Source organism: Peromyscus leucopus, chromosome 18 (genome assembly GCF_004664715.2).
Source record: "Peromyscus leucopus breed LL Stock chromosome 18, UCI_PerLeu_2.1, whole genome shotgun sequence".
In the NCBI taxonomy this organism is placed as follows: Eukaryota; Metazoa; Chordata; class Mammalia; order Rodentia; family Cricetidae; genus Peromyscus; species Peromyscus leucopus.
This window is the reverse complement of record NC_051078.1, coordinates 34,771,366-34,794,295: the sequence shown is the minus strand read 5'-3', so window position 1 is coordinate 34,794,295 and position 22,930 is coordinate 34,771,366. Positions and strand designations below refer to the sequence as shown.

The following is a 22,930-nucleotide window of genomic DNA, read 5'->3' as shown; positions in this document are numbered from 1 at the left end:
TTTTGTTTTGTTTTCAAGACAGGGTTTCTCTGTGTAGTTTTGGTTCTGGATCTCATTCTGTAGTCCAGGCTGGCCTCGAACTCACAGAGATCCACCTGCCTCTGCCCCCTGAATGCTGGGATTAAAGGCGTGCACCACCACTGCCTGGCGCCAACATAAGTTTTTGCTATAAATCCTAGGCTAATTATTGAATCCCCGTTCAATATGTGCTTATTTTTGAGCTCCAGTTTAGTCTTAAACGTGTCCTCAAGATGTCTCAGAGGTTTCGGTTCTTTATACTTCAGCAACCTTCCCTCGGTTTATAACTGTGCTTGAGGTTACCTCCGTTGTTTCAGGTAGACTTTATTTTATTAATAATTGTTTTGACTATTTCCATATATTTTCAGAGTTGAGAGTAAATTTTTTTAGTGTTAGAGTTTGGGATATATTGCTGTATTATGTTTTTAAAGGTTAAATATAAATTTGCTGTAGTTATTCATCTCAAACATTTGAATATTTTTCAGTAAACTTGAAAGTTTCCTTATTGCTCATATTTTGTTAGAAATATAGCATATTTGCTAGAATCCTAGGTTTCTTTTTGAAGGGTTCAGTTTTCTTTGGGTTTGTTTGTTTGCTTTAATTTACTGTTATCAGCTTGTTTATGATACTATCCTGGGGCTCCAGAACTCCTGTAAGAAGTCAAGTAAATAAGCCTCTTTGGGTGTTCCTCTAAGCTGATCTCTACCTCCCAAGGTTCAAAAGAATAAATGTCTGTCCGGAAAGATTTGTGTATATGTGTGCTTAAAAGTGACAACAAGTCATCTCCACCTTGTTTCACTGCTGTTCTGCAAAAGCTCTGATGAGCTGACACTCCGTGAGGACCTTGAAGAATATCTGTCCAAGAGACCTCTCAGATTCTTTTGTTTGACTGGGTTTCAGATGCCCGTTAATGGTAAACTTCATGTTAATATTGAATATAGTTTCTTTTTCTTCTAAAAATACACTAGGATTGCAGGCAGACAATGAAATTCTCAAGTCCACTGTCGAACACCACAAAGTACTCTTGGTGGAAAAAGATCGTGAATTAATCCGTAAAGTACAAGCTGCCAAGGAAGAAGGTTATCAGAAACTCGTGGTGTTACAGGATGAAAAGTAAGTCCTTAGTGCCTTGGTTTGTTTCCGTTTCTTGCTGAAAACATTGCATCCTCGGATCATCTTTATTGTAGTTCTCCTAACATGATTATCATCTGTTGTTTTAGGCTGGAACTTGAGAACAGATTATCAGACTTAGAGCGAATGAAAGTGGAACACGATGTCTGGAGGCAGTCGGAAAAGGATCAGTGTGAAGAGAAACTGCGGGCCTCACAGATGGCCGAAGAGGCAGCCCGGAGGGAGCTGCAGAGTATTAGGTTGATTTGTGTTTTAAGATAGTTTGGGGGGTGGGGTGGCGCCATAGTGGGGTAAAAGTAGCACAGAAAACTCCTCTACCTTGTACCCCAAGTTCCATATAGTAACAGATTTCCTAGCTGTATTAGAGTAACAGCCGAAGTTAGGATAAATCAGTAAATAGTCAGACAGTAAATAAGACCTATTCCCTTTATTTAGATTTTACCATTTCACTTGTTTCTTATCTTTAGTCTACTATAAAATTATTGTTTCACTCTTAATAGTTAATCTTCGGCTCCCTTCACCGTATTTTGAGACTATGTAAATATTCTCACTAAACATTCTACTAATTTTAGCATTCATTTACCATCCTTGCCTTTCAGTTGTGACTTGTGTTTTCCAGTTGTGGTTTTTCTTATGTAGTTTTGACATTTCTTCTACATCTGTTATTTGGAATTCTGAAAAGAAGGGCCTTCCTTTTTGTCAATGGCGTTTTAATCACTGTAGACTAGTAGAGTCTTACTTTCTTCTGTGAGTTGCACTGTCTCAGATTTGACTATTGGAAGCTCGTGCCACTTCCTGAGGATTTCCCCACTTTCCAGCATCGTAGGAATCATGTAGGAATCATGTAGGAATCATGCCATCAGGAGTGTGCATTTCATCCTGCCTAGCTATGCTCGTTGATACTTTGTAACTGGAGTTTTGGTATTGTTGAAATCATCTGTGTTTTCCGATGGCCTCAGGCGACTCCTGTGAAAGGCAGAGAACTGCTGTGCTAGCCTTTGCTCTGGCTGGCCTTGGCCCAGGTCTTAACTAGCGTTTCTCTTGTTTATTGGAGAGAGGTATGGTAAACAAATGTCCGTCTGGGTTGTCGGTTAGTACTAGGAGTGCCTTGCACTGAACTCCTTTCAGTGGCTTGCCTACTCTTTCCATGGTGAAAAGAGAATATTGAAATCTCCGCTGTTTTGGAACAGTGTCTCCCTTTAATTCTGTGAGGTTTTGCACATGTGGGTGGCCACAGTTTGACATTGGGCATTTCCTTCTGTCGCTGTCCACCGTATCTTTTAAGATGAGGCTCTCCGTGAACTTGGAGCGTGGTGTTGAAGCCAGCCAGTCTGCCACTGAGCCCCACGATCCTCCTGTCTTTGCCTCCTAGCACTGGAATTGCCGGAGTGTGCTGCCATGTACCCTGCTTTTTGTGTAGGTCTGGAGGATCTAAACTCAGGTCCTTGTGCTTGTACTGGACGGACGGACTTACCTACGCACCCTTCTCCTTAGCCCAGCTTTCTGTATTTGGTGGTCTAGTACTATCCAGCTGTTTGTCATTGTTATATATTCTTGGTGTGTTTCATTTTACAGTGTCCTTCATTTTTATTGTAACTTTATAAAGTTTAGTCTGTTTTGTTTAGGTTTGGTATATTTGCCATGGCTCGCTCTGGTTACTGTCCACATGGGGTGTATTTTCCATGCTTTCCTTTACAGTTTATTTGTACTTTGGATTTATAGTGAATGCTTTGTAGGCATCATTTAGTTGAATCTTACTGTTTGCCCATTCTATCACTGGCTATCTTTTGATTGGCACATTTTATGTGTTTACATTTATAAAGTAATTACTACTTTTCTGTCTTTAAATTTTATTTCCCCTTGTTCCCTTCAATACGTTCCTCTTTGTATTTAATTTTTTGCTTTTTTGCTTTCTTTTATTCTGCTCATCTGGTAGGAAGAATGTTTACATTCTTTTCTTTTGATTGTACATTTTATAGCTATAGTTATCAAGGGATTTACATTCATATCCTTATGCTTCTAATACTTTTGTTTGAATTTGTATCAGCTTAATTGCCAAGACATACACATTTCATTTCTGTCCACACCATTTTCTATTGTTCATGTTACAAAATTACATATCTGTGCAGCATATACCCCCAAAACATGATTATTCCCCTAGTGAATCAATTTCTTAAATTAACTAGAACAAATTGTGGAGTTGTAAGCTCAAGTTACAATAATACTAAATTTTTTAAACTAATTTTAAAATATCTTAATCTCTTAAGCCATTAATAAGCAAGTTACAATAATAGTTTTTATAATTTCACATGGGTCTACTATTACTGTCTTTATTCTTTTTCATGTAGATTTGAGTTATTATTTAATAGGCTTTCCTTTTACCAAGTGGGCCACCTTGAACATTTCTATTGCATAGGTCTTATGACTACCAACTTCCTCACAGTTATGTGGATTTTTTGTTTGTTTGTTTGGTTGGTTGGTTTTTTTGTTTGTTTGTTTTTTGAGACAGGGTTTTCTCTGTGTAGCTTTGGATCCTTTCCTAGAACTCACTCTGTAGCCCAGGCTGGCCTCGAACTCACAGAGATCCACTTGCCTCTGCCTCCTGAGTGCTGGGATTAAAGGTGTGCGCCACCACTGCCCTGCTGTGGAATTTTCTTTCACTCTAAAAAAACATTTTTAAATGAACTTTATTAAAAATGTTTTAAATAAACATATGGAAGAATTGTTTTTTGCTGGATACAGGATTTTTTAGTTGAAATTTTTTTAAAGTATATTAAATATATCCATCCACTGCTTTCTGGCCTCTTAAGGTTTTAAGTTTTTGTTTTTTAAGGTTTGTTTTTATTTTATGTTTTTGTCTGCATATACATCTGTGCATGTGTGCCTGGTGCATGTGAAGGTCAGAAGAAGGCTTTAGATCCCTGGAGCTGGAGTTACGGGTGGTTGTGAGCTGCTGTGCGGGTGCTGGGAATTGAAACTGGGTCCTCTGGAAGAGCAGCTGATGTTATTAAATGCTGAGCCCTCTCTCCAGCCCTGCATCTACTTTTTTTTAAAAGATAAAATCTTTCTGTGTATATCTTGAACTCATGACCTCTTGCCTCAGCCTCCTGAGTTCTAGGACTATAGGCGTGCCTCAGAAACCCTAGCTGTACATCTGCTTTTGAATGTCCTGATCTTTGATACCTGTCTCCCAAAAGTTGAACAAAAGTCAAATAAAAGGGTAGGCACTGGTTCTGAGAGTTCCCTAGAAATGATTTCAGCCAAAAAGGGAACAGTAACTACCTATTTCTTTGCACCGTTTGGATCAGAAGCAATAGTCAGTAATCAAGGTACAGGGTTTCCATATTTGGGGGACAGATAGCATTTACCCACTCTGGTTTCTGGACTGAATGCACAGTCCTGCCTGGTGGTGTACAAAGCTACCTGAGACCTTGGCTGCTTCTGTTGGAAGAGGTGCAGTACAATTATTAACTGCTATTTACAGTTGGAGCCCTCCTCTGAAAGTTGCGGGTCTTCAGAAGGCTCTAGATTTTCAAATAATTAGACTGATTTTATTAATGTATTTGCTGTCCAAATAAAGAGACATATTTATTAATTTAGCTTAGGCAGTGTTTCTCAACCTATGGGTCACGACCCTTTGACAAACCTCTAGCTCCAAAAAATATTTACATTACAATTCATAACGGCGAAATTACAGTTATGAAGTAGCAATGAAATAATCTTATGGTTGTGGGTCACCACACCATGAGAAGCTGTGTTAAAGGTCTCAGCATAAGGAAGGTTGAGAACCACTGCCTTGGAACAGACTTTTTAATGCATGTGGCACGTTCACCCTGACTGACTCGGCCATCTCGGTGGCCCTTGAGTTCTTTGTTTTCCTTCTCTGAAGGAGTTAAAATTTTTCTAAGTATTTAATTCTTGTTATGAATATATTTCCCTTTTGTTTTGGTCTCTTGCTGTTAATGTTTATAAGGACGATAAATTTTTATAGGTTAATTTATATTCTGTCTGCATCCCGATTTGAGTTAATTTTACTTTTAATTACTTCATGTAGGAGCAGACACGATTTTCCTTCTTTCCCGAGTCCTCAGCTCTGACTTGATGACCTAATGGCACTGGCAGGTGCCCAGTTCAGCGCTGAGTAGCAGTGTGGAGGGTCGGCCTCCTTGGTGCTCATTCTCTGCCCTGTGTTGGGTCCTCATGGATTACGACGTTAGCGTTAGGAGCTAGAGAGACGGCATGGCCGTCAAGAGCACGAGTAGCTCTTGCAGAGGACTGGGTCCAGTTCCATAACCATAACCATCAGCAGCTCCAGTTCAGGGCATCCATGCCCTCTCCTGACTTCCTTGGGTACAGGCATGCACATGATGCTTGTACATATGTGCATGCAAAATTATTCACACACATAAAATAGATTAAAATTAAATACATATAAAAACTCTCCTTTTTAAGATTTTGATTGGAATTATATTGACTTTATAGGTTAATTTAAGAATATTAATCCTTCCAATCCATGAATATCTCACATCACTCCTTTTTAAAGTCATTTTTCTACTACTGTCCCTGCACTATTTACCTCACTGTCTCCCTCATCTTTTCCAAAGTTTTATGCCTAGGTCTTTAATACTTTTACAAGTGGTGCTGTTTTCAATGTTGTGATTACTCACTGGTGCAGCAGAAATAGTTGACTTAACTGACCTTGAATCCTATGCCTGCTCAAATTTTTGAGTAGGAAAGAATATCCTTCCTCTTCTTGCTTCTCTTTTGTTGTTTTATTGTTGATTTTGAGTTTCATTGCATTGTGATTAGAGAATATTTCGACTTTATGCAGCACATTAATATTTCATTTGTTATCTACTATGTCAAGGGCAGTACTAGGGTAAGGCAAGAGAAACACCCCCCCGGGTGTGAACTTTAAAGAGAAAAAGAATGTTTATTTTATCCCTGTGAGTGTCCGCCTGCAGGTATGTATACCATGTATGTGCCTGGAGCCCTCAGAGCTCAGAAGAGCGTGTTATATATATACCATGGAACTGGAGTTACAGGTGGTTGTGAGCCACCATGTGGGTGCTGGGAATCAAATGTGGGTTCTCTGCAAGAGCCGCAAATTCTCTTGACCACTTGGCCAGCTTTCCAGCCGTACCATTTACCTTTGTAGGCTGACTCTGACATTTGCATTAGCCTCAGAGTGACTGTCTCAAAATTTGCATAGAATGGTCACCTCGTTTGCCTCATGCCTGTAGTGTATGATCCGTTTTTGTGGGTCTGATAAGCTGAAGTTAAGTGAGTGCAGTTGCTCTTCAACCCATGTGGGTTACACTGTAATCAGCCCTACCAAAGTTGAAAATGTATTTACCACTACTGCCTGACTTCATCGTACCATCCCAGTGCACTGTAAAATGTCAGTTATTTGCCTTCGTCAACACATGGCTGGCCAGTCCTGGCTGCCACTGGCTGGTTTTGTGAGAGCATGCTATACTGTATATTGCTAGCCTGGTGCAAGATCAAAATTCGACATTTGAGGTGCAGTTTCTGCCGAATACATACAACCTTCACATTGTAAAGTTGAACCATTACAAGTCAGGTAACATTTGATACATTTATGTGTTTATGTGCTGTGTACACACACACACACACACACACACACACACACACACACACACACAGCCATTAAGATTTGCCTTAGGAAATTTAACTTTTCTATATACTTCTTATTTTTGTTCATTTGATGCTTCTGTATGAAATAATTAATATTAAAGTCTCATTATGAGTGTTTCTGCCTATGCTTGTAGTTTTGCTTCATAAAGATGGTTGCTATGCAGTTGGGAATATACTTGTAAGTTATGTTCTGATGATCGGTTGTGGGTCTTTTGCATTACACGGTGCCCCTTTTTGGTTACTCACTTTTTTTACGTGATTCTACATTATCTGATGTCATTATTCTACATGTTCATACTGCTCCAATTTCTCCGACACATTTTTGTCTCCTTCCTAAATTTTCTGCATTACTTGCTTTTTGTAAAATGTGTTTTCTGTTTATACCATGTAGTCGTATAGTCTAGCATTGCTAATGAACAAAGTATAAGTTGTGGTTTTTTTCCTCGTTTTAATGGGTGAGTTACGTATCTGCAGTCTTGCAGATGGGAACATGACGGATGGGTTGCTAGAAGTTGGTATTCCACCACTACCCCTTTCACTTAGAGTTGTTTTGAGGTTTGGTATTTTCTATTAACACTAAGGGTGTGGTTTTGTGTGGCTTTGTTACTTTCTGAATTATTCTTGCAGAAAGCATTCATAATACAGTGCTAGAGCATCTGCCCTTCAGTACCTGCAGATCTGTATATTTGCTTTCTAAATTAAAAAAAAAAAAACCTAAATCTTAGTGACTTATAAAAATTAAAGATAAATGACTTAAAATCAAAGAGGTTGTAGACTGTGCTTTGAGGCAAGCTTCTTAGTCCACATTACTAATGAAAGAACTGCTCTTCAGGATCTTTTACCCTGTTGGTGGCTCAGCCAGTCTTGCCCATCTTTTCTTTGAGGTAGATATTTACGTAACTGTTCCGGACAGTCTTTGTGAGAGACTTTCTGTCTCTGCCCTCCCAGGGAAGTGCCCCATCTGTTATTTTATTGTGTCCTGGTCTCAGTTTGGCCTTTAGAAGGTTTTCTGTTTGAATTTGAGCGTACTTTGACTGCTTAGAGCTTCTGCAGCCATAGTGATAAAATGTTCAGTGTCTTGTCATTACTTAAAGACAGTAATAAACTTGATTCATAGCTTTTGTTTTGTTTTGTTTGGGAGCATTTAATAAAATACAAAACAGTTTTCGTTTTTAACTTGTCTATAATATAAATCATTTCTATTTCATTAGTCACTTTTGAGAATTTGTTTTTTATCCTTCTTGAGTTTCTCCAGATTATTTATAATATGTGATTGGGCCCATAAGATGTCCATAAAATAAGGACACCTTAACCATAGACAATCTGACGGAGTACTTCTCAAGATTTATAGTTTTCCATGTTTGGATTGTTACATAATTATGTCACTTATTTACTGTTTTATAAATTTAGTCATGTCAATCACCTGTTTATTTTTCACTAAAATATCTATAATTGTAACTTCCACTTAGTAGAGTCTGTGGTAGATCAGAGACAATCTGGGGCTTAAAAAAATGAGTCCTGACAGGAAAAAATGTAAATATTGAAAAATAGTTCATCATTTACAAATTATGCTATATGATAAGTAGCTGATCTTCTAGACATTAATGCAAGCTTGAGAGTTGCTTTAAGTTACTGTGTTCTAGTGTTTGTTTTCACCACTAACCTGTCACAGTGCAAAGAATAATATTTTAGGAAGTATTCCTCCTGGCAGAGGTGATGGTGCGGTGGGTGACGCACTTGATGCACCATCATGAGGACTTGAGTTCGGATCCCACGTAAAAGGCCAGGCACAGCAGTGCCTACCTGGAATGCCAGCACTGGAAGGCAGAGGCCGGTGGCTCCAGGGACCGGCTGGCCGGTCAGTCTCGCCAGAACAGCAAGTTTAGGTTAGGGGAGAGACCCTGCCTCAAAAAATGAAGTGGAGAAACCTTTGAAGAAGACGGCCCATGTCAGTGTCTGACCTCCACGTGTGTGTACAGACAAGTGCATGTCTGTGTGTGCTTGAATGTGCACGTGCGTGTGCGGACGTGTGCTCGTGTGTGCACCCCCCCCCCCCCATTTTGTATTTGAGAAAGAATCTGTACTAATTTTATTCAGCTTGTGAAGTTACCTGTAAAATTAATTAACCATGTACAAATTATAGGAGGTTAGGTGTGAGTCAGCTTGCCTTAACAACAGTGGTCATGGCTGTAGGAAGGACAGGGTTTATACTCTTTGTTTTTTTGGATGCCTGGATGGACAGCTCAGCTATGAGCAGATAGAAGTCACTTCTTTCTCTCTTCCCTCCTCCTCCCATTCTCCTTGTTTGCTTTAACTTTCTTCTGCTGTCTCTGTGAGGCAAGTGCATGTGTTGAAACGAAAGGAGAACAGTTACTTGTCAGTTCAGGTTAGAAAAATCTAGACAGTGGTTTGGGTCTGGTTCACATGTCCGTCTCTGGGCCTATCGGTATGTCAAGGGGAACAAGGCACTCTGGGTAAGCTAGGATATGTGTGATAGAGAGGAGGAAGTGTATTCTGATATCAGAGGTGAAGAGAAGAAATTAAAGCACTAATTGTCCAAGGGAGGAGGCTTAAACATTTAAGATATCACCTGCAGTGTGATACCTTTTAAACTAATGTATCTTTTGCATAACTTAAAGTCATCTCTATTTTTATATCATTGCTTTAGGTTTGCTTGTTTATTTGGCTGCCCACAGGTAGATACTGACCCTTTTAAACATCATTTAATACAGCCTCATTTCCATTTGTGTCTTGAGAAGAATTGTTTGCTTTGTATCATCTTAGGAAGCACTAGACTCAGTACTGGACATTTAAACCAGTTCCTTTACAATTTGGGCTGCCGAGCAAGGGACAGAAGTGAGGGTCTAGTAGCATTTGAAGGGCACAGAGATTCCTGTGTCAGTTATTACATGATTCTCTAGCAATGTTCTGCTTCAGTGCCCTCGTACCTTTTCAAGAAATCCCCTTTGGGTAAACAATGGCCAGTCCGTCTTAGGTGCTTAAGAGGCAGAACACTTGCTTTCAGAAAGTCGGTGTTGAGGACGCTGTTCTGAAGAGACTTGTTCTAGGAATTTCTGATAATAGAGAAACCACCAAGAGCTCCCCTTGCTTGTCTTATGATTTTGCTTTCCCTTGGTAATGGACATAGACATTATGTGAAGGCAAGATCCTTTGCCACTGAATATGGTATTACCGATCACATGTAACTATTTAAATCTGAGGCTCAGTTAATTAAAATTTTAAATTAAAATGACAGTTCCTCAATCATACTGTCAAAAGCACTCAGTAGCACCATGAAGCTAGTGCCTTTTCAAATCGAAACTTTGAGATAATTTCCATCACCTGATAACACTCCAACAGCACTATCTGATAAGAAGCTGAGAGTGGAGCCTGTCTGTATTTATCATGTTTCCACAACAGTTAGAAGTGGGCTCCGCATTTACAGTCAGCTGCTCAGTCTACATCTGTTGAATGTCCAAATAGCATAGCAGCTGCATGAATAGAGAGCCCAGACTCTGACCGTGGCCGTTGACGGGAACACAGTGCAGGGATTTGAGGCAGCCATCTTACTGGTGTCCCGTCATTCCCAGTTAAGCTTTTCTCCAGCTGGATTCTCTGCTGTGACTTGACCCTCTACCCACTTCCTATCTCTACCTCCATGATCATATTTAAAGTATAATTATAGTTTACCATTCCTCAGCTTAACTGATCCTTCACTTCCTCATCTCACCACCTACTTCATAAAGTTCTCCCCCCTCCCCCGTCTCCTTCATCTCCTCTTCCCTCCTTCCATCCCCCTCTGTTCCCCTTGCCGCCCCCACCCCGCCCACCCTCCTGCTGGGAGTCAAGCCTTAGTTCTTCCACTACCACACTGAGCGCGGCTGAGGTAGCGTCTTGTTCTGTTACCATAAAATATTGTGCGATTCAGCGTTTCCTTTGAAAGCCTCTAGTGGATTCTGAGAGGGCATACACCCTCCCACCCCTTTAGGTGGAAACGAATCCTTCTTTCCCTCAAGGAGAGTGGCAATGGTAAGCTCCTCTTGTTTCAGATCTTTATCTGACCAAGTTTGGTTAAAATGGTTTTCCCCTTGATATTTGGTGCATCTAATTTATCTCCATTCTTTTTCCTTTTCCGGTTATTTCCTACTAGATAATCTTTTAACAGTCATGGAGTCTTTGATACCTTGCTCACACTGCCCCTCTTTCCTGTCCCTTGCCATCAGTCATCCATATTGATGAACTATTCCTGTTTAGCTGTGTAGCATATGGTATCCTCACTCAGGCGTTTTTAAATCTGTTTTATTGTCCCGTATACCTGTCCATGCCCAGGGCTTGTCATCTCTCAGAACCGCTCCCCTCAAAGATGGGACTCTCTTCTTTTCTTTAGTTGTTTTCTGCTCCCTGGAGACACTGAAACTGGTAGTCCTTGTGCTTCTCTCCCTTCTCATCTGCCAACTTGCCTTTTGTCCTGGTTGGCTCTTTACTCCACTTGGTACAAACTGGAGTCATTTGAGAAGAGAGACTTGAGCTCCCACACTTGTCCATCCCCACACTGCTGTGGTGTGCGCACATACTCAAATTTAAAAAGTGAAATAAAACTGTGAAGAACAAGGAGAAAGAAGCATGGCTGAATCTTCCCTTTAGACTTGCAGTGGTTCTCACCTTCCTCAGGCTGTGACCCTTTAAACACTTCCTCATGGTGTGATCACCCCCCCACCGTAGAATTGCTACTCCATAACTGTGATTTTGCTAGTGTTAAGAATTGTAATGTAAGTCTAATTTGCAGGGTAGCTGATGTACGACCCCCAAGTGCTACTGTTATGAATTGTAATGTAAATATCTGATATGTGACCCCCCCAGACTGAGAACCACTGCTTCAGAGCTGCTGTTTCTGGCGTGTATGTGCTGACATCTAAGAAGCAGTGCCCCTCTGTATTCGTCATAGACAGCTATGTAGCTCCTGGGAGTCGAGATATTTGGACTCTGGGTACAGGGCAGTGCCTGTTGTCAGCCAGCCATTCATTACAGTGGTGCCCAGTCCAGGGGAAGAATGAATTACGGATTCATAATCTTTTGTTGTTTGTGGTTCTTAGGTTAAAACTTCAACAACAAGTTGTGAATACTGAAAAAGCAGAAAAAGAAAAACTTGAAAATGCTGAGCTGAAACAGGTGTGATTATAATATACATTTTGCTTTTGTTTTGTTGAATGCTCCTTTTAAGTCTGTTTTATGTAGTTATAGCAATTAATCATAATCAGGACTTTGAAATCTAATCACCATAATTGATAATATACTAATGAAGCTGTTACATAAAGATAAAATGTTTCAGTTTTCTGCTTTAATTTAGTAGACTTGTTTTACTTTTGCTGTTTATCCTAATATATTGGTATGCCGTGGCCTGTGACAGATTTTTTAAGTTATTGCTAAAATGGCAATATTTTGACATTCTGTATTTTAAAATTAGATAGAAATATTCAGGTTTTAATTTTATGTTCTGTGATGTGTTAATGGGTCGTTTTTTTTTTTTTTGTTTTTTTTTTTTTGTTCTTGCTGCATCTGTATAAAATTTATGGGAAGAAATTTGTATTTTAATTAAGGGAAATATTTATACAATGTTGGGTAAAATGCATAAGATTATTTGTTTCTGAATTCTGGGATTTTTTTCCTTGAAGTATTTCTATTCTCTTAAATTATGAGTAGTGAGGATCCATGTAAAATTTTTGCACACAGCTGATACTACTCTGCACGTGCAGTTCTGGGTTCCTAATTGAGAGAAAACAGTGCTTACATGTCAGCCGGTGTCGCTGGCATGCGCAGTTCTGGGGCCTTACCCTGCAGGGCACAATGTTTTATTCTCTGAGAGGCATGGATATAATACTTAGACATTGGAATATCTACCATCCTATGGGTCTAGAGGGTTGCTTAGTTAAAAAGTTGCAATAATAGAGTTAATGCTTTCCACCCCAGTTTAAAAAAAAAAAAAAAGTTAGTTCTACATGAGGAAATTTATTCTAAAATAGCAATTTGAGACATAACCATATTTCATGTTACTGTATTCTAGTAATCCTCCACATGCACATATAATCTTATGTGGCTTTTATACTATCTGCCATATAATGGGGTTATTTCCCACTTTACCAAGAATCTTGCTTCTTGTTGGGGTGGTGCTACTTGCCTGTAATGCACTTGGGAGGCTGAAGCAGGAGAATCATGAGTTTGAGGCCTGCCTGGACTGTGTGGCAAGGCCTTGTTTCTATTGACTCTTGAACCTTATGATGGTGTTTTGGTTTTGGTGACGGTAGGGACCAAATTCATGCTTGTGTGCACATTAACTAGACAAGTGTGCTCTACTGCTGAGCTGCATCCTAGGCTGAGGGTGGGTTCTTTTGGTTCTTGTCTCTTGGTTCTGTCAACTCGGAAAGGTCTCTCAGAGAACGGCTAATGAGAAGTTGAACTGAAAGAAAAATGAAGACGTTTATTAGTTGATAAAATAAAAACGGTTCATGAAGGATGGAGATTATAGTTGTCCCCAGTGAGGTCTATTTAATCACAATACAGCCGTTGAGGTCTTTCTGGCCAGCCAGTCTATAACTCGGACATACCATAGGGAAACCGTGTGCTTCCACATGCAGGTAGTGGGGATGGAGTTGGGTACATGTGCTGCTGGAGAATGGCCCCAGAGCAGGGCTCTCACCTGCTAATGGTGCAGCCCTTGAAGGCAGTGTGTGGTATTGAAAGGCTTTGGTTATAGTGAGAAACGACTCCAGCCCTCGTTTTCTGTTATCTCACTGGGCATCCCTGTGGGCCCTGTCAGCTGGGAGAGACCTTCCTGAGGGGAGAGACTCTGCTTCTCACATACCCTGATGCCTGTCTTAGTGTCTTTCTGCTTCTCTTTTTGTCTTTGAAGCAAATCAGTCATTTGCAGATCCAGGTGACCTCGCTGACACAGTCAGAGAATGACCTGCTGAATTCAAACCAAATGCTGAAGGACACGGTGGAGAGATTAAAACAGGAATGCCGGCATTTACGAAGCCAAGCTGAAAAAGTGCAGCTGGAAGTTGAAAAGTAGAGTGTGCTCTTCTTTATGTACAAACTGTTTTCTTTCTGCTGTATCAAGTATATTTTATTGATATTGAAACATGAATGTATTTTTAGGGGGTGTACTTTCTCCTTCTAGAAAATGAACTTTTACTCCTAAATTGCTTTTAAAAGTTTTAGGCATGGATGAAAAAACTTTATTCATACCAGAACACGTTTTCCCAAATCTGTTCTGAATGCCAGAGAACAGAATGATTTAGTTGTGAGGTTGTGTTCTCTCTGTGTGTGTGTGTGTGTGTGTGTGTGTGTGTGTGTGTGTTACACAAGCACACAGACTTCCTAGAACTACCCTTTTGTATTTCTCTTTTGTGAAGTTATTTACTTATTTATATTCTTTTCACCTTGAAATTTACTAGTAGTAGACAGGAAAATGTGCTGCTCAGGATTTTTTTTTTTTTTTTTTTTTTTTTTTTTTTTTTTTTTTTTGGTTTTTGAGACAGGGTTTCTCTGTGTAGCTTTGCGCCTTTCCTGGAACTCACTTGGTAGCCCAGGCTGGCCTCGAACTCACAGAGATCCGCCTGGCTCTGCCTCCCGAGTGCTGGGATTAAAGGCGTGCGCCACCACCGCCCGGCTTGCTGCTCAGGATTTATACTCTCTAGAAAACGTTGGCATGTGGTAAAATGGGGCCGGGGTGTAGCTCAGAAAAATTGTCTGGGTGTTACACAGAGGCCCTAGATCTGATCCCTAGCACCACAAAAATAAATTTAAAAAAGCAAAACCAAATGTAGAATACTGTTTTATATTTGCTTTGTTTTTATAGCACGTTATTTTTATTTATCTACAGGACAGTTTTCTCTCCAAATTTGTTCTTCAATCAGTTTTACCACATAAAGCTTTTTCTCTTCAGTTTTTCTGTTTTTCATATTTTAAGGCTTGTCTATGTTTTATAGATGGAGTTCTATGTATGGAAGACAGTAAGAAAGCTGTATCTCAATAATGTGTTGTGACATTCCAGATGATCTAACTTATTTTTCTTCTGTTTTGCCAAAGAAGAAATGTGTATCTTTTAATCTTTGCGTATTTGATTAAAACCAGTGTGAGAATTCTAATGGCACGCAGTGTAGCTGGCATTTTTAAGTCTCTCACTTTTGCCATCAGACTGGTGTTCATTGCATGGGTCCAGTGTGACTGGGCCAGGGCTAGAGCTCAGCAGCAGAGTGCTCACTTTGCATGTGTGCGACTTTTAGTTAAATTCTCAGTACCCAGACTAAGAATAAACAAAAGGCTGGATTTCTAGAGGAGTGGAATTTAACTTTTGTCCCAGCTAATATACTTAAAATCTGTATGAGTAATTAGACAAGCAATCTAACATGCCACGGTTTGTTATTTTGATTTTAATGGCCATAGTATTGATAATAAAATTCATATTTTTGATAAGTATGCAGAATAGCTTTTAAAATATGTTGTTACTAGGATGCAACTTAAAATGTCATTTATATGAAATTTACACAGAAAAATATTCTTCATTAAGATTTAATATTTAGCTTGATTTTTTTTGTTTTGTTTTGTTTTGTTTTGAGGTAGTGTCTTTCTGTGTACCCTGGCTGTTCTGGAAATTGCGATGTAAATTCCAGGCTGGCCTTGAGCTCACTCACAGAGATCAGATTGCCTATACTTCTGGAGTGTTGGGGTTAAAGGTGTTCCCTACCACACCCAGCATCAGGCTTGATTTGTAACTGCCTTTAATAGGCACAATTTTCATGGCTTGATGTTTATAATCATTATTCAGGGGTTCAGGTTTTAAGTGCTTATCCTGCCAATAAATAGATAAGTTTCTTTATCAACTTAGTAAATGTTCTAAACTTCAGTTTCCTCATTTGTTTAAAAGATATGACAGATGTGCCTAACTCCAGGGGATTTGGTGTAAACATAGTGTGTCTGTTGCCATGAATACAGTGTCATATTCATGAAACTTGCTCTGAGGTGACAATGTGAGGAAATACGTGGCTGTATAAGAGTCACTGCAGCTGGAGAAGATAGGATGTGGCCGGACAGGCAGGGAGCTTGAGAACACTTGTGATAGCGCCTGTTTGGTCTCAGAATTTCTGTCACATTCCTTAGTTGTGTACATGTTCTCTGACAGGACACTGGAGGAAAAGCAGATACAGTGGTTGGAAGAAAAGCATAAACTTCAGGAGCGTATCACGGACAGAGAAGAGAAGTATAATCAAGCTAAAGAGAAACTCCAGCGAGCTGCAACTGCTCAGAAAAAGGCAAGTTGTTTTAAAGAAAATGGTTTCTGTAGAGTCAGACTTTGTTTTCCAAGAATAACGCGTATAATTGAGGCTGAGGTTTTGTGGCGTGTTTCACTTGATATCTAAACATTTTTCTATTAATCTTGCAGAGACAATTGGGAAAATCCAAGCAACAGGTGCATTTCTATTTTTTTACAGTTAAATTATATTTTCTTATAGATGATATTTTTCAGTGCCAATCCATACAAATGTGTATGACTCATTCTTCACTTAAGTTATAGTATGATTAGACCTGTTTTAATTACACTTAACATCTGTAATGTTGCTTTTGTGGTTAAAGTCCTTTTTCTTGAGCTGGGGTTGTAGCTCATTGCTAAGAACTTCCCAGGAATATCCACCAAGGTCTAGGCCAGGTGGGGCTATGTCATGAGACCCTGGGTCAAACAAAACAAAACAACGAAAAAGAGTGTTTCCAGCTCAGAAACTAGAGAAACGAATGTCTTTTTGCCCCCGCAGCGGAGTCTTGGACTTACCCTGACTTCAGAAACCACTCTTGACTGTTGTTACCTTGATGCTTGCTGAATTATCTTTTATAGGCATGTGTTTTCTAGAGTCTAAAAGCTTCACATTCTTGGAAACAATGCAGTGCTTCATGGAAATTAAGTAGCCAGATGATTCATCTAGTCACTAGTTACAGCTTTTTTCTGCCTCAGTGAGGACTGTAGTAGATGCCGTCAGCAGCAGTGACTCATTGTGGCGGTGATTCAGCTGTTCTTACAGCAGACCTGGGGTGGGGAGAGCCGGGGCTGTGTGTCTATGTTTGATGTGTCTCATAGAAAGACTGAATACCAGTTATCCCAGTGTCTTGGTGTCTGTCTGTTAGTGGATAGGTGAAGTGTTCATTGCGTGCATAAGAGAAATGACTTCAGTCCTTCTCTATATAATACTAAAAGTAGTGTGGGGTTGAGATTAGAAGACAACATTTCTTATATAAGAAACCCAGTATTTCTTACCCAAATGGAAGCACATTTTTCTTTTTTAGTTGTCAATTGTATTCCTTTCCATCCATATATAAATTCTGAGAGGCTACTGGTGTTAATGAAATTTCAGTGATTTTTTTTTTTCCAATGACTCAAGATGATCTTGGAAATCCTACTGTACTTAAGAAATGTCTAGGAAGTATTATGAGCTGTTTATCTTTTGCAGATAAACTTTTATGTTGCATTATTAGGAATAAATGTTGTAGAGATCAGATCCTAAGTATTAAGGTTAATTTGGTTGGCAGAATTTGGAAAAGTGACATCCGGTGGGTACAGAGATTATCAACTAATCATAGTTGTACCAGAAAGAGGGCAGAAGGTGATATTTTAAAACCCTGCAAAGTAATATTTTACCACTATTAAATAATGCAAACTTTTTTTTCTTAAATAACCACCTGATGAGTAAGAACATAGTGCCATTTCACTTCCAAACTATTTATTTATTTATTTATTTATTATCTGTCTATGTATGTATGTATGTATGTATGTATGTATGTATGTATGTATCTATCTATCTATCTATCTATCTATCTATCTGCTTGCTTGCTTTCTTGCTTTTGGGGTTGCAAGGAGAAAGATGGGGTCGGTACACTCCCCTATGCATAGAGGACTGGTACGTCTGTCATTCTCTACGTATTCCTTTGAGGCAGGATGCCTCTGAACCTAAAGCTCAGGTGTATCTTTGAGGCTAGCCTGGAAGCCATCAGGCTCCAGTGATTTTCCTGTCTTGCTTCCCTTAGTGCTGAGGTTACAGGTGTGCCTAAGATGCCTGGCTTGTTAGGAGAGTGTGGGATCCAAACTCCAGGTCTCATGCTCTTCAACATTGTACCGTCTCTCCAGCTTCTCGTTTCACCCTTTCCTGTTGTTTTTGAGACAGTTATTATTATGTAGCTCTGTCTGGCCTGGAACTACATAGACCAGCCTAGCCTTGAGCTCATAGAGATCTGGCTACCTCTGCTTCCCAGTGCTGGGATTGAAGGCACACACAGCTTTTATTTCACTTTTTAATATCTGATGTGTGAATTACGATTTAAGTCTTAGGAAATTGCTCAGTTCAATCCTGCGAATAACAGTGACCTGGAGTTGTCACACTGTAGGGAATAACTGCCCTAGGAACTTAATCTCATCAGTTGACAAAAAGATTGGTGTGTGTGTGTGTGTGTGTTTGTGTGTGCGTGTACACGTAATGTTAGGGTTTTAAGTAACCTTAGCTTTGAGATAGCTTTTACAAATTGGGGAGCTGAAGTTGTAGATAACCAAGATATTTGCCTAGTTAGAACCCAAACTTTGCAAGTCATGGTGGTGTGTGCCTGTAATCCCAGCATTTGGGATGCTGAGGCAAGAAGAGTGTGAGTTCAGGTCCAGCCTGGACTACTTGGGCAGATTTTGTTTCAGAAAGCCAGGGTAGGGAGACCCTGGCTTGGATGTCTGGTATACGGTCTGTACTTTCCACTCTTCCCCCAGTGTTCTCTCCACCGCTCTCTTACTTGTCACTTTCCTGCTGTCTTCCAGTCTAGGTGCTTTGTAAATTTTCTCCATAGAGCTGTCGCTCACGAGTCTACTTCCTGTGTCAGCATGATCACTGGGAGTTAACTCTTAGCATTTCCTTGCTTTGGTTAAGCCTCCTAGTCAGGCACGGTGATATACACCCTTAAACCACAGAGCCTGGAGGCAGAGACAGAGGTAGGTGAATCTTTGTGAGTTTGAGGCTAGCCTGGTCTACATAGGGAATTCCAGGCCAGCGGAGTTCACAGTGAAACTGTCTCAAAACAAAACAAAACAAACTAAAAGCTTCTCTATCATAATTTTTCTATCATTACAAATGTAATTTATAGCAGGGTAACAAACTTTAAGTTCTTCATTTAAATGTCAAAAAAAATCATAACTTTCTTATGCAGTAAGGCTTAAACCATAAACTAGTAACCTAGAATAGAAATCATAATTCTTTGTAATTTCTTACCCATGAAAAATCCTTAAACTCAAGACTAGCAACTTTGTTTTCCCTCCAGGCTAGATAAGCATGCCATCTGGGTATGTTTATTCAGAATGCTAAACTTCTAAGCACAAGACTTAATATCATTTTTAGTAAGTGTATTTAGGTAGAGCCTTCGGTGGAAATGCAATGTTGATACGTTCATCATTTTTTAATTTATTTTTGAAAAGCACTGCCAGGGACCTTGAGTTGGAATGTTGTTCTCTGGTTAAAGGTTTCTTTCCATAGTTCTGCTGCCTGTCTTCACTGCTTCAGCGTGAGTATGAAGAATGGTCTCCTGGTCCGAGCACAGGGAGCCTTCTGAGGCACTCAAAATAACAGTCTGCCATTTTTATTTTAAAATAAGTCTCTCTGAAGTAGTTTTTGGGTTGTTATTTTGATACAAGGTCTCACTATGTAGCCCTGACTGTCCTGGAACTCAGAAATGCATTTGCCTTTCATGTGCTGGTATTATAGGTGTGCACCCACAGGCCCAGCCTGAAGTAGTTCTTGGTCAAATACTGTTGTAAACGTTTTCCCATAGAGTGATGAGCCTTAGCCTTTAAGTTGTATTTTATAAAGCATGTTATGTGGCCTAGCATTATGCTGAGAGAAGAGAAGCCATCATCACTCCTTACCCTTGACAACTGTATCATCTCTTTGAAGAAAGAAGATAATGTTTGAGAAATACCTGGATAATACTATCAACCACTCCCAGGTTGATTATATAGACACTATTGAGAACCACTGTACCAAGACACCCTCCTAACCCTAACACACACACCCCCCCCCGTCCCCGTCCCAGTAAATAAGTAAACTAGAAAATGCCCACCAGGATCCGCTAGACAGTTGGAAACTCGTGACCACACGAGTAGCCCTACTTAAACCCAGTGGGTCGTAGAGAAGTTGGAGGAAGGAGGATTCCGCATCCATTACAGACATGTATGGAATGGTCAAAGAGCAGGTTTAATAAAAGTCACAAAACCTGAAGACGGGAAACTGTTTTCAGGAACTCTGAGTGAGGTCAGAAACCTGGATGGAAGGTGAGAGTGTAGGAATGAAGGTGAAGGACAACGAGCTTGAGAGGCGTCTCAAGAGGAGAAATGACAAAATAGAATCAAGTGCAGTGTGCGGGTCGTCCTGGCCACTCGGGGCTGGGGGAGGAGGGCTGTTTGAGCTCAGGAGTTGAGAGCAAGCCTTGACATAGCGAGACCTTGTCTAAAACACAACCCACCACAAACCAAAACCCCACAATATGCTGGTAAGTAAATAAGTCTGGGGGTCATTCTGGCTGTAAGAGGGTGGAAGAATGAAGAACATGACGTGCAAGTAGATTCAACCGAACGCGACAGGAAGTGGTGGCATCCCATCCGTGTAGACACGCCCTAGACTCCAGGAAAGCGGCTGTGCTGGTGACCAGAAATAATGAAGTGAAGCAGGAAGATGGGTGAGTCCAGTGAGGTCAGCCGTGAAGTGAGATTTGGGAGGAGCGAGGAGTACAGAGAGTGTCAGGAGGAGCTGGTGTTGCGGAAGATGAGCTGCTGTGGCCAGATGTTTGCCCAGGACCCCTGTGCTGTGGGCTGCAAAGAGAGGCGGCTTGCTGGGGCTCTGTGGTGGTCGGCCTACCTGAAAAACCAAACCAAACCAAACCCTGTGACCGCCAGGGTCAGCGTCTGAAGGACTAGGGCAGAGTTGACAGCAGGTATCTGACATCCTGCTGTGGCTTCCGGTCACATACACCACACACACACACACACACACACACACACATTTATAGGGGGCAGATGGTCCTTGAACGTGGTTAATTTGGTAATAAAGGGGAATCCAGTCAGTTCTTGATTTTGAGGTTTCAGCAGGGGAACACAGCTACCTAGGTTGCATTCTTCCCGTGTTTTTAAATGGGGTCTCAGGCAGTGCAGGGTGGCCTCGAGTTGTCTTTGTATTCCAGGCCAGCTTGATCCTCCTGCCTTAGCTTCCTGAGTGCAACTGCACCCGGCTCTGTAAGTGCTCTATTACTCCTCTGTACTGGAAGGCATCCATTTGTCTTGTGTTGTGATGATATTGGAATGCTAATGGAACATGCCTACTCTAATGCAATGTAACCACTCCTTAACTTGATTGCAGCTGTAAAGACCCTTTTCCCAAATCATATCACTCTGGGGTGCTTTCCAATACCAACAACCAATCCTCAGTTCTCGGGACACCAACTGGTCTTGCTTGAGCAATTCAGTTTTGAAACTACCTGGAATGATAGTTAAATCTTTCAAGTTGGGTTTAGTCCCCTAAGAATGCCTCCTCTCCAACTCTAGTCACAAGTATAAGGTACCCAAACCAGCCATATCTTAGGAGTTCCCATGATTTTGTTTTGATATTTAAAACTTTGCTAGGATTCAGGAGAGCATCTTACTGATGTATGTCAGTTTATTAGAAAAGACACGATTTGGGAATAACCAAATGGAACAGATACATAGATAATTGTGTAGGGTGTAGAGGACCATGCTGTCTCTAAGGGACTTATTTTGTCCACCAGCACAGAAGCTCTCCATGTGTCTAATTTCTTTGTTGAAGAGATTTGGCAGAGCTCAGTTTGCCTACCCTCTCCTCCATGTGGGTTAGAAAAGTGGACCTTCAAGTATCATCATGTTCGCACTCGGTCTCTCTAGTAGCCTCCTGCATCCTAAGGGCTCCTGAGCCTTCGCTCACTCCAAGTCACTTCATTCCCATAAATAGGAGAGGTTGAGAGGAACTTCCTCCTGGTTACAAAGGGCAGCCTACCACTTAAGAAAGTCCTAGGGTATGGGGAACAAAAACCAAATAATAGTTCTTAGGTATTATATTTATGTCCTCAGGTTCTAAGTGGACCTGAGTTTTAAGTGGACCCAAGTTTTGGTGAAGTATTATTCCATTGTGGTGTAACTAAGACAGTTCAAAAAATATGTTGAGTACTTGCTAAGTACTTGGTATAGTTCACCGGAATTGCAAGGTAGCCAGATTCCGTGCCAAGGAACATGAAATACAGTAGGTAGGAAACATAAACAGATAGAGGAGGGTGCCTGCTAAGATTCAAGGTAACAAGATGAGGGAGTGAGCCTTACATCCTTTAAGTAAGTGATAAGGCAAGGTTTATTTGGTAACATTTGAGCAGGACTTAGAGGAAAGGAAAGAAGATGTCTCATTGATTTACATAGAAGATCTTGTTCCAGACATAATAGCAGGCACAAAAGTATGCAGATGGCTTGTTATATTGAAAGAACGCAAGGAGGTTCTGCTGTCTAGGATGAGGAGGCACAGTATCAGGACAGATAACACAGGAGCTTTGTCTTTGATTCTGAATGACATGGAATACTTGGATGGACACTTGTGAATTGACAAGAGTTTCTGAGACTGTTATATAGAAAAGCAAAAGAGCACTCAGGAAGACAGCTGTAGTAGTCCAAGTTAGTGATCATGGTTTCTTAGGGGAGAGAGCTAATGATGGGGTCTCAGTGGTCACAATTTGTCTATCTGTTAAAGGTAAAGCTTTGAAATGGTTTCATAGTGTGAATGAGAAAGGTCTAAGAAGGTAAAGATTTTAGACTGAACCTCTGGTAGAACAGAGATAGCATTTACTGGCATGGGAAGGACCGGAATGGATGTGTTTGAGAGTCAAATAACATGCATTTTTGAACATGCTAACTTTAAAAAAAAATTATTTTTAAAGTATCTCACTTTATGTATATGGATGTTTTGCGTGCAGCGCCCCACAAAAGCCAGGGTGGGCATCAGATCCCCTGGAACTGTAGTTAACTAGGTTGTGAGCACCATATGGGTGCTGGAAC

General features: G+C 40.4%; 1 protein-coding gene across 2 annotated transcripts in view; it reads left to right on the top strand.

Moving 5' to 3' along the window:
* The window catches only part of Cep83 (centrosomal protein 83), a 122,997-nt gene that overhangs the window by 85,943 nt on the left and 14,124 nt on the right, over positions 1–22,930 (top strand). For both annotated transcript variants that reach the window (XM_037196807.1, XM_037196808.1), the window contains 5 exons: positions 987–1,131; positions 1,239–1,388; positions 11,901–11,976; positions 13,715–13,872; positions 15,989–16,118. In XM_037196807.1, the coding sequence (XP_037052702.1) occupies positions 987–1,131; positions 1,239–1,388; positions 11,901–11,976; positions 13,715–13,872; positions 15,989–16,118 (659 nt within the window). The remainder of the gene's footprint in view (positions 1–986; positions 1,132–1,238; positions 1,389–11,900; positions 11,977–13,714; positions 13,873–15,988; positions 16,119–22,930) is intronic.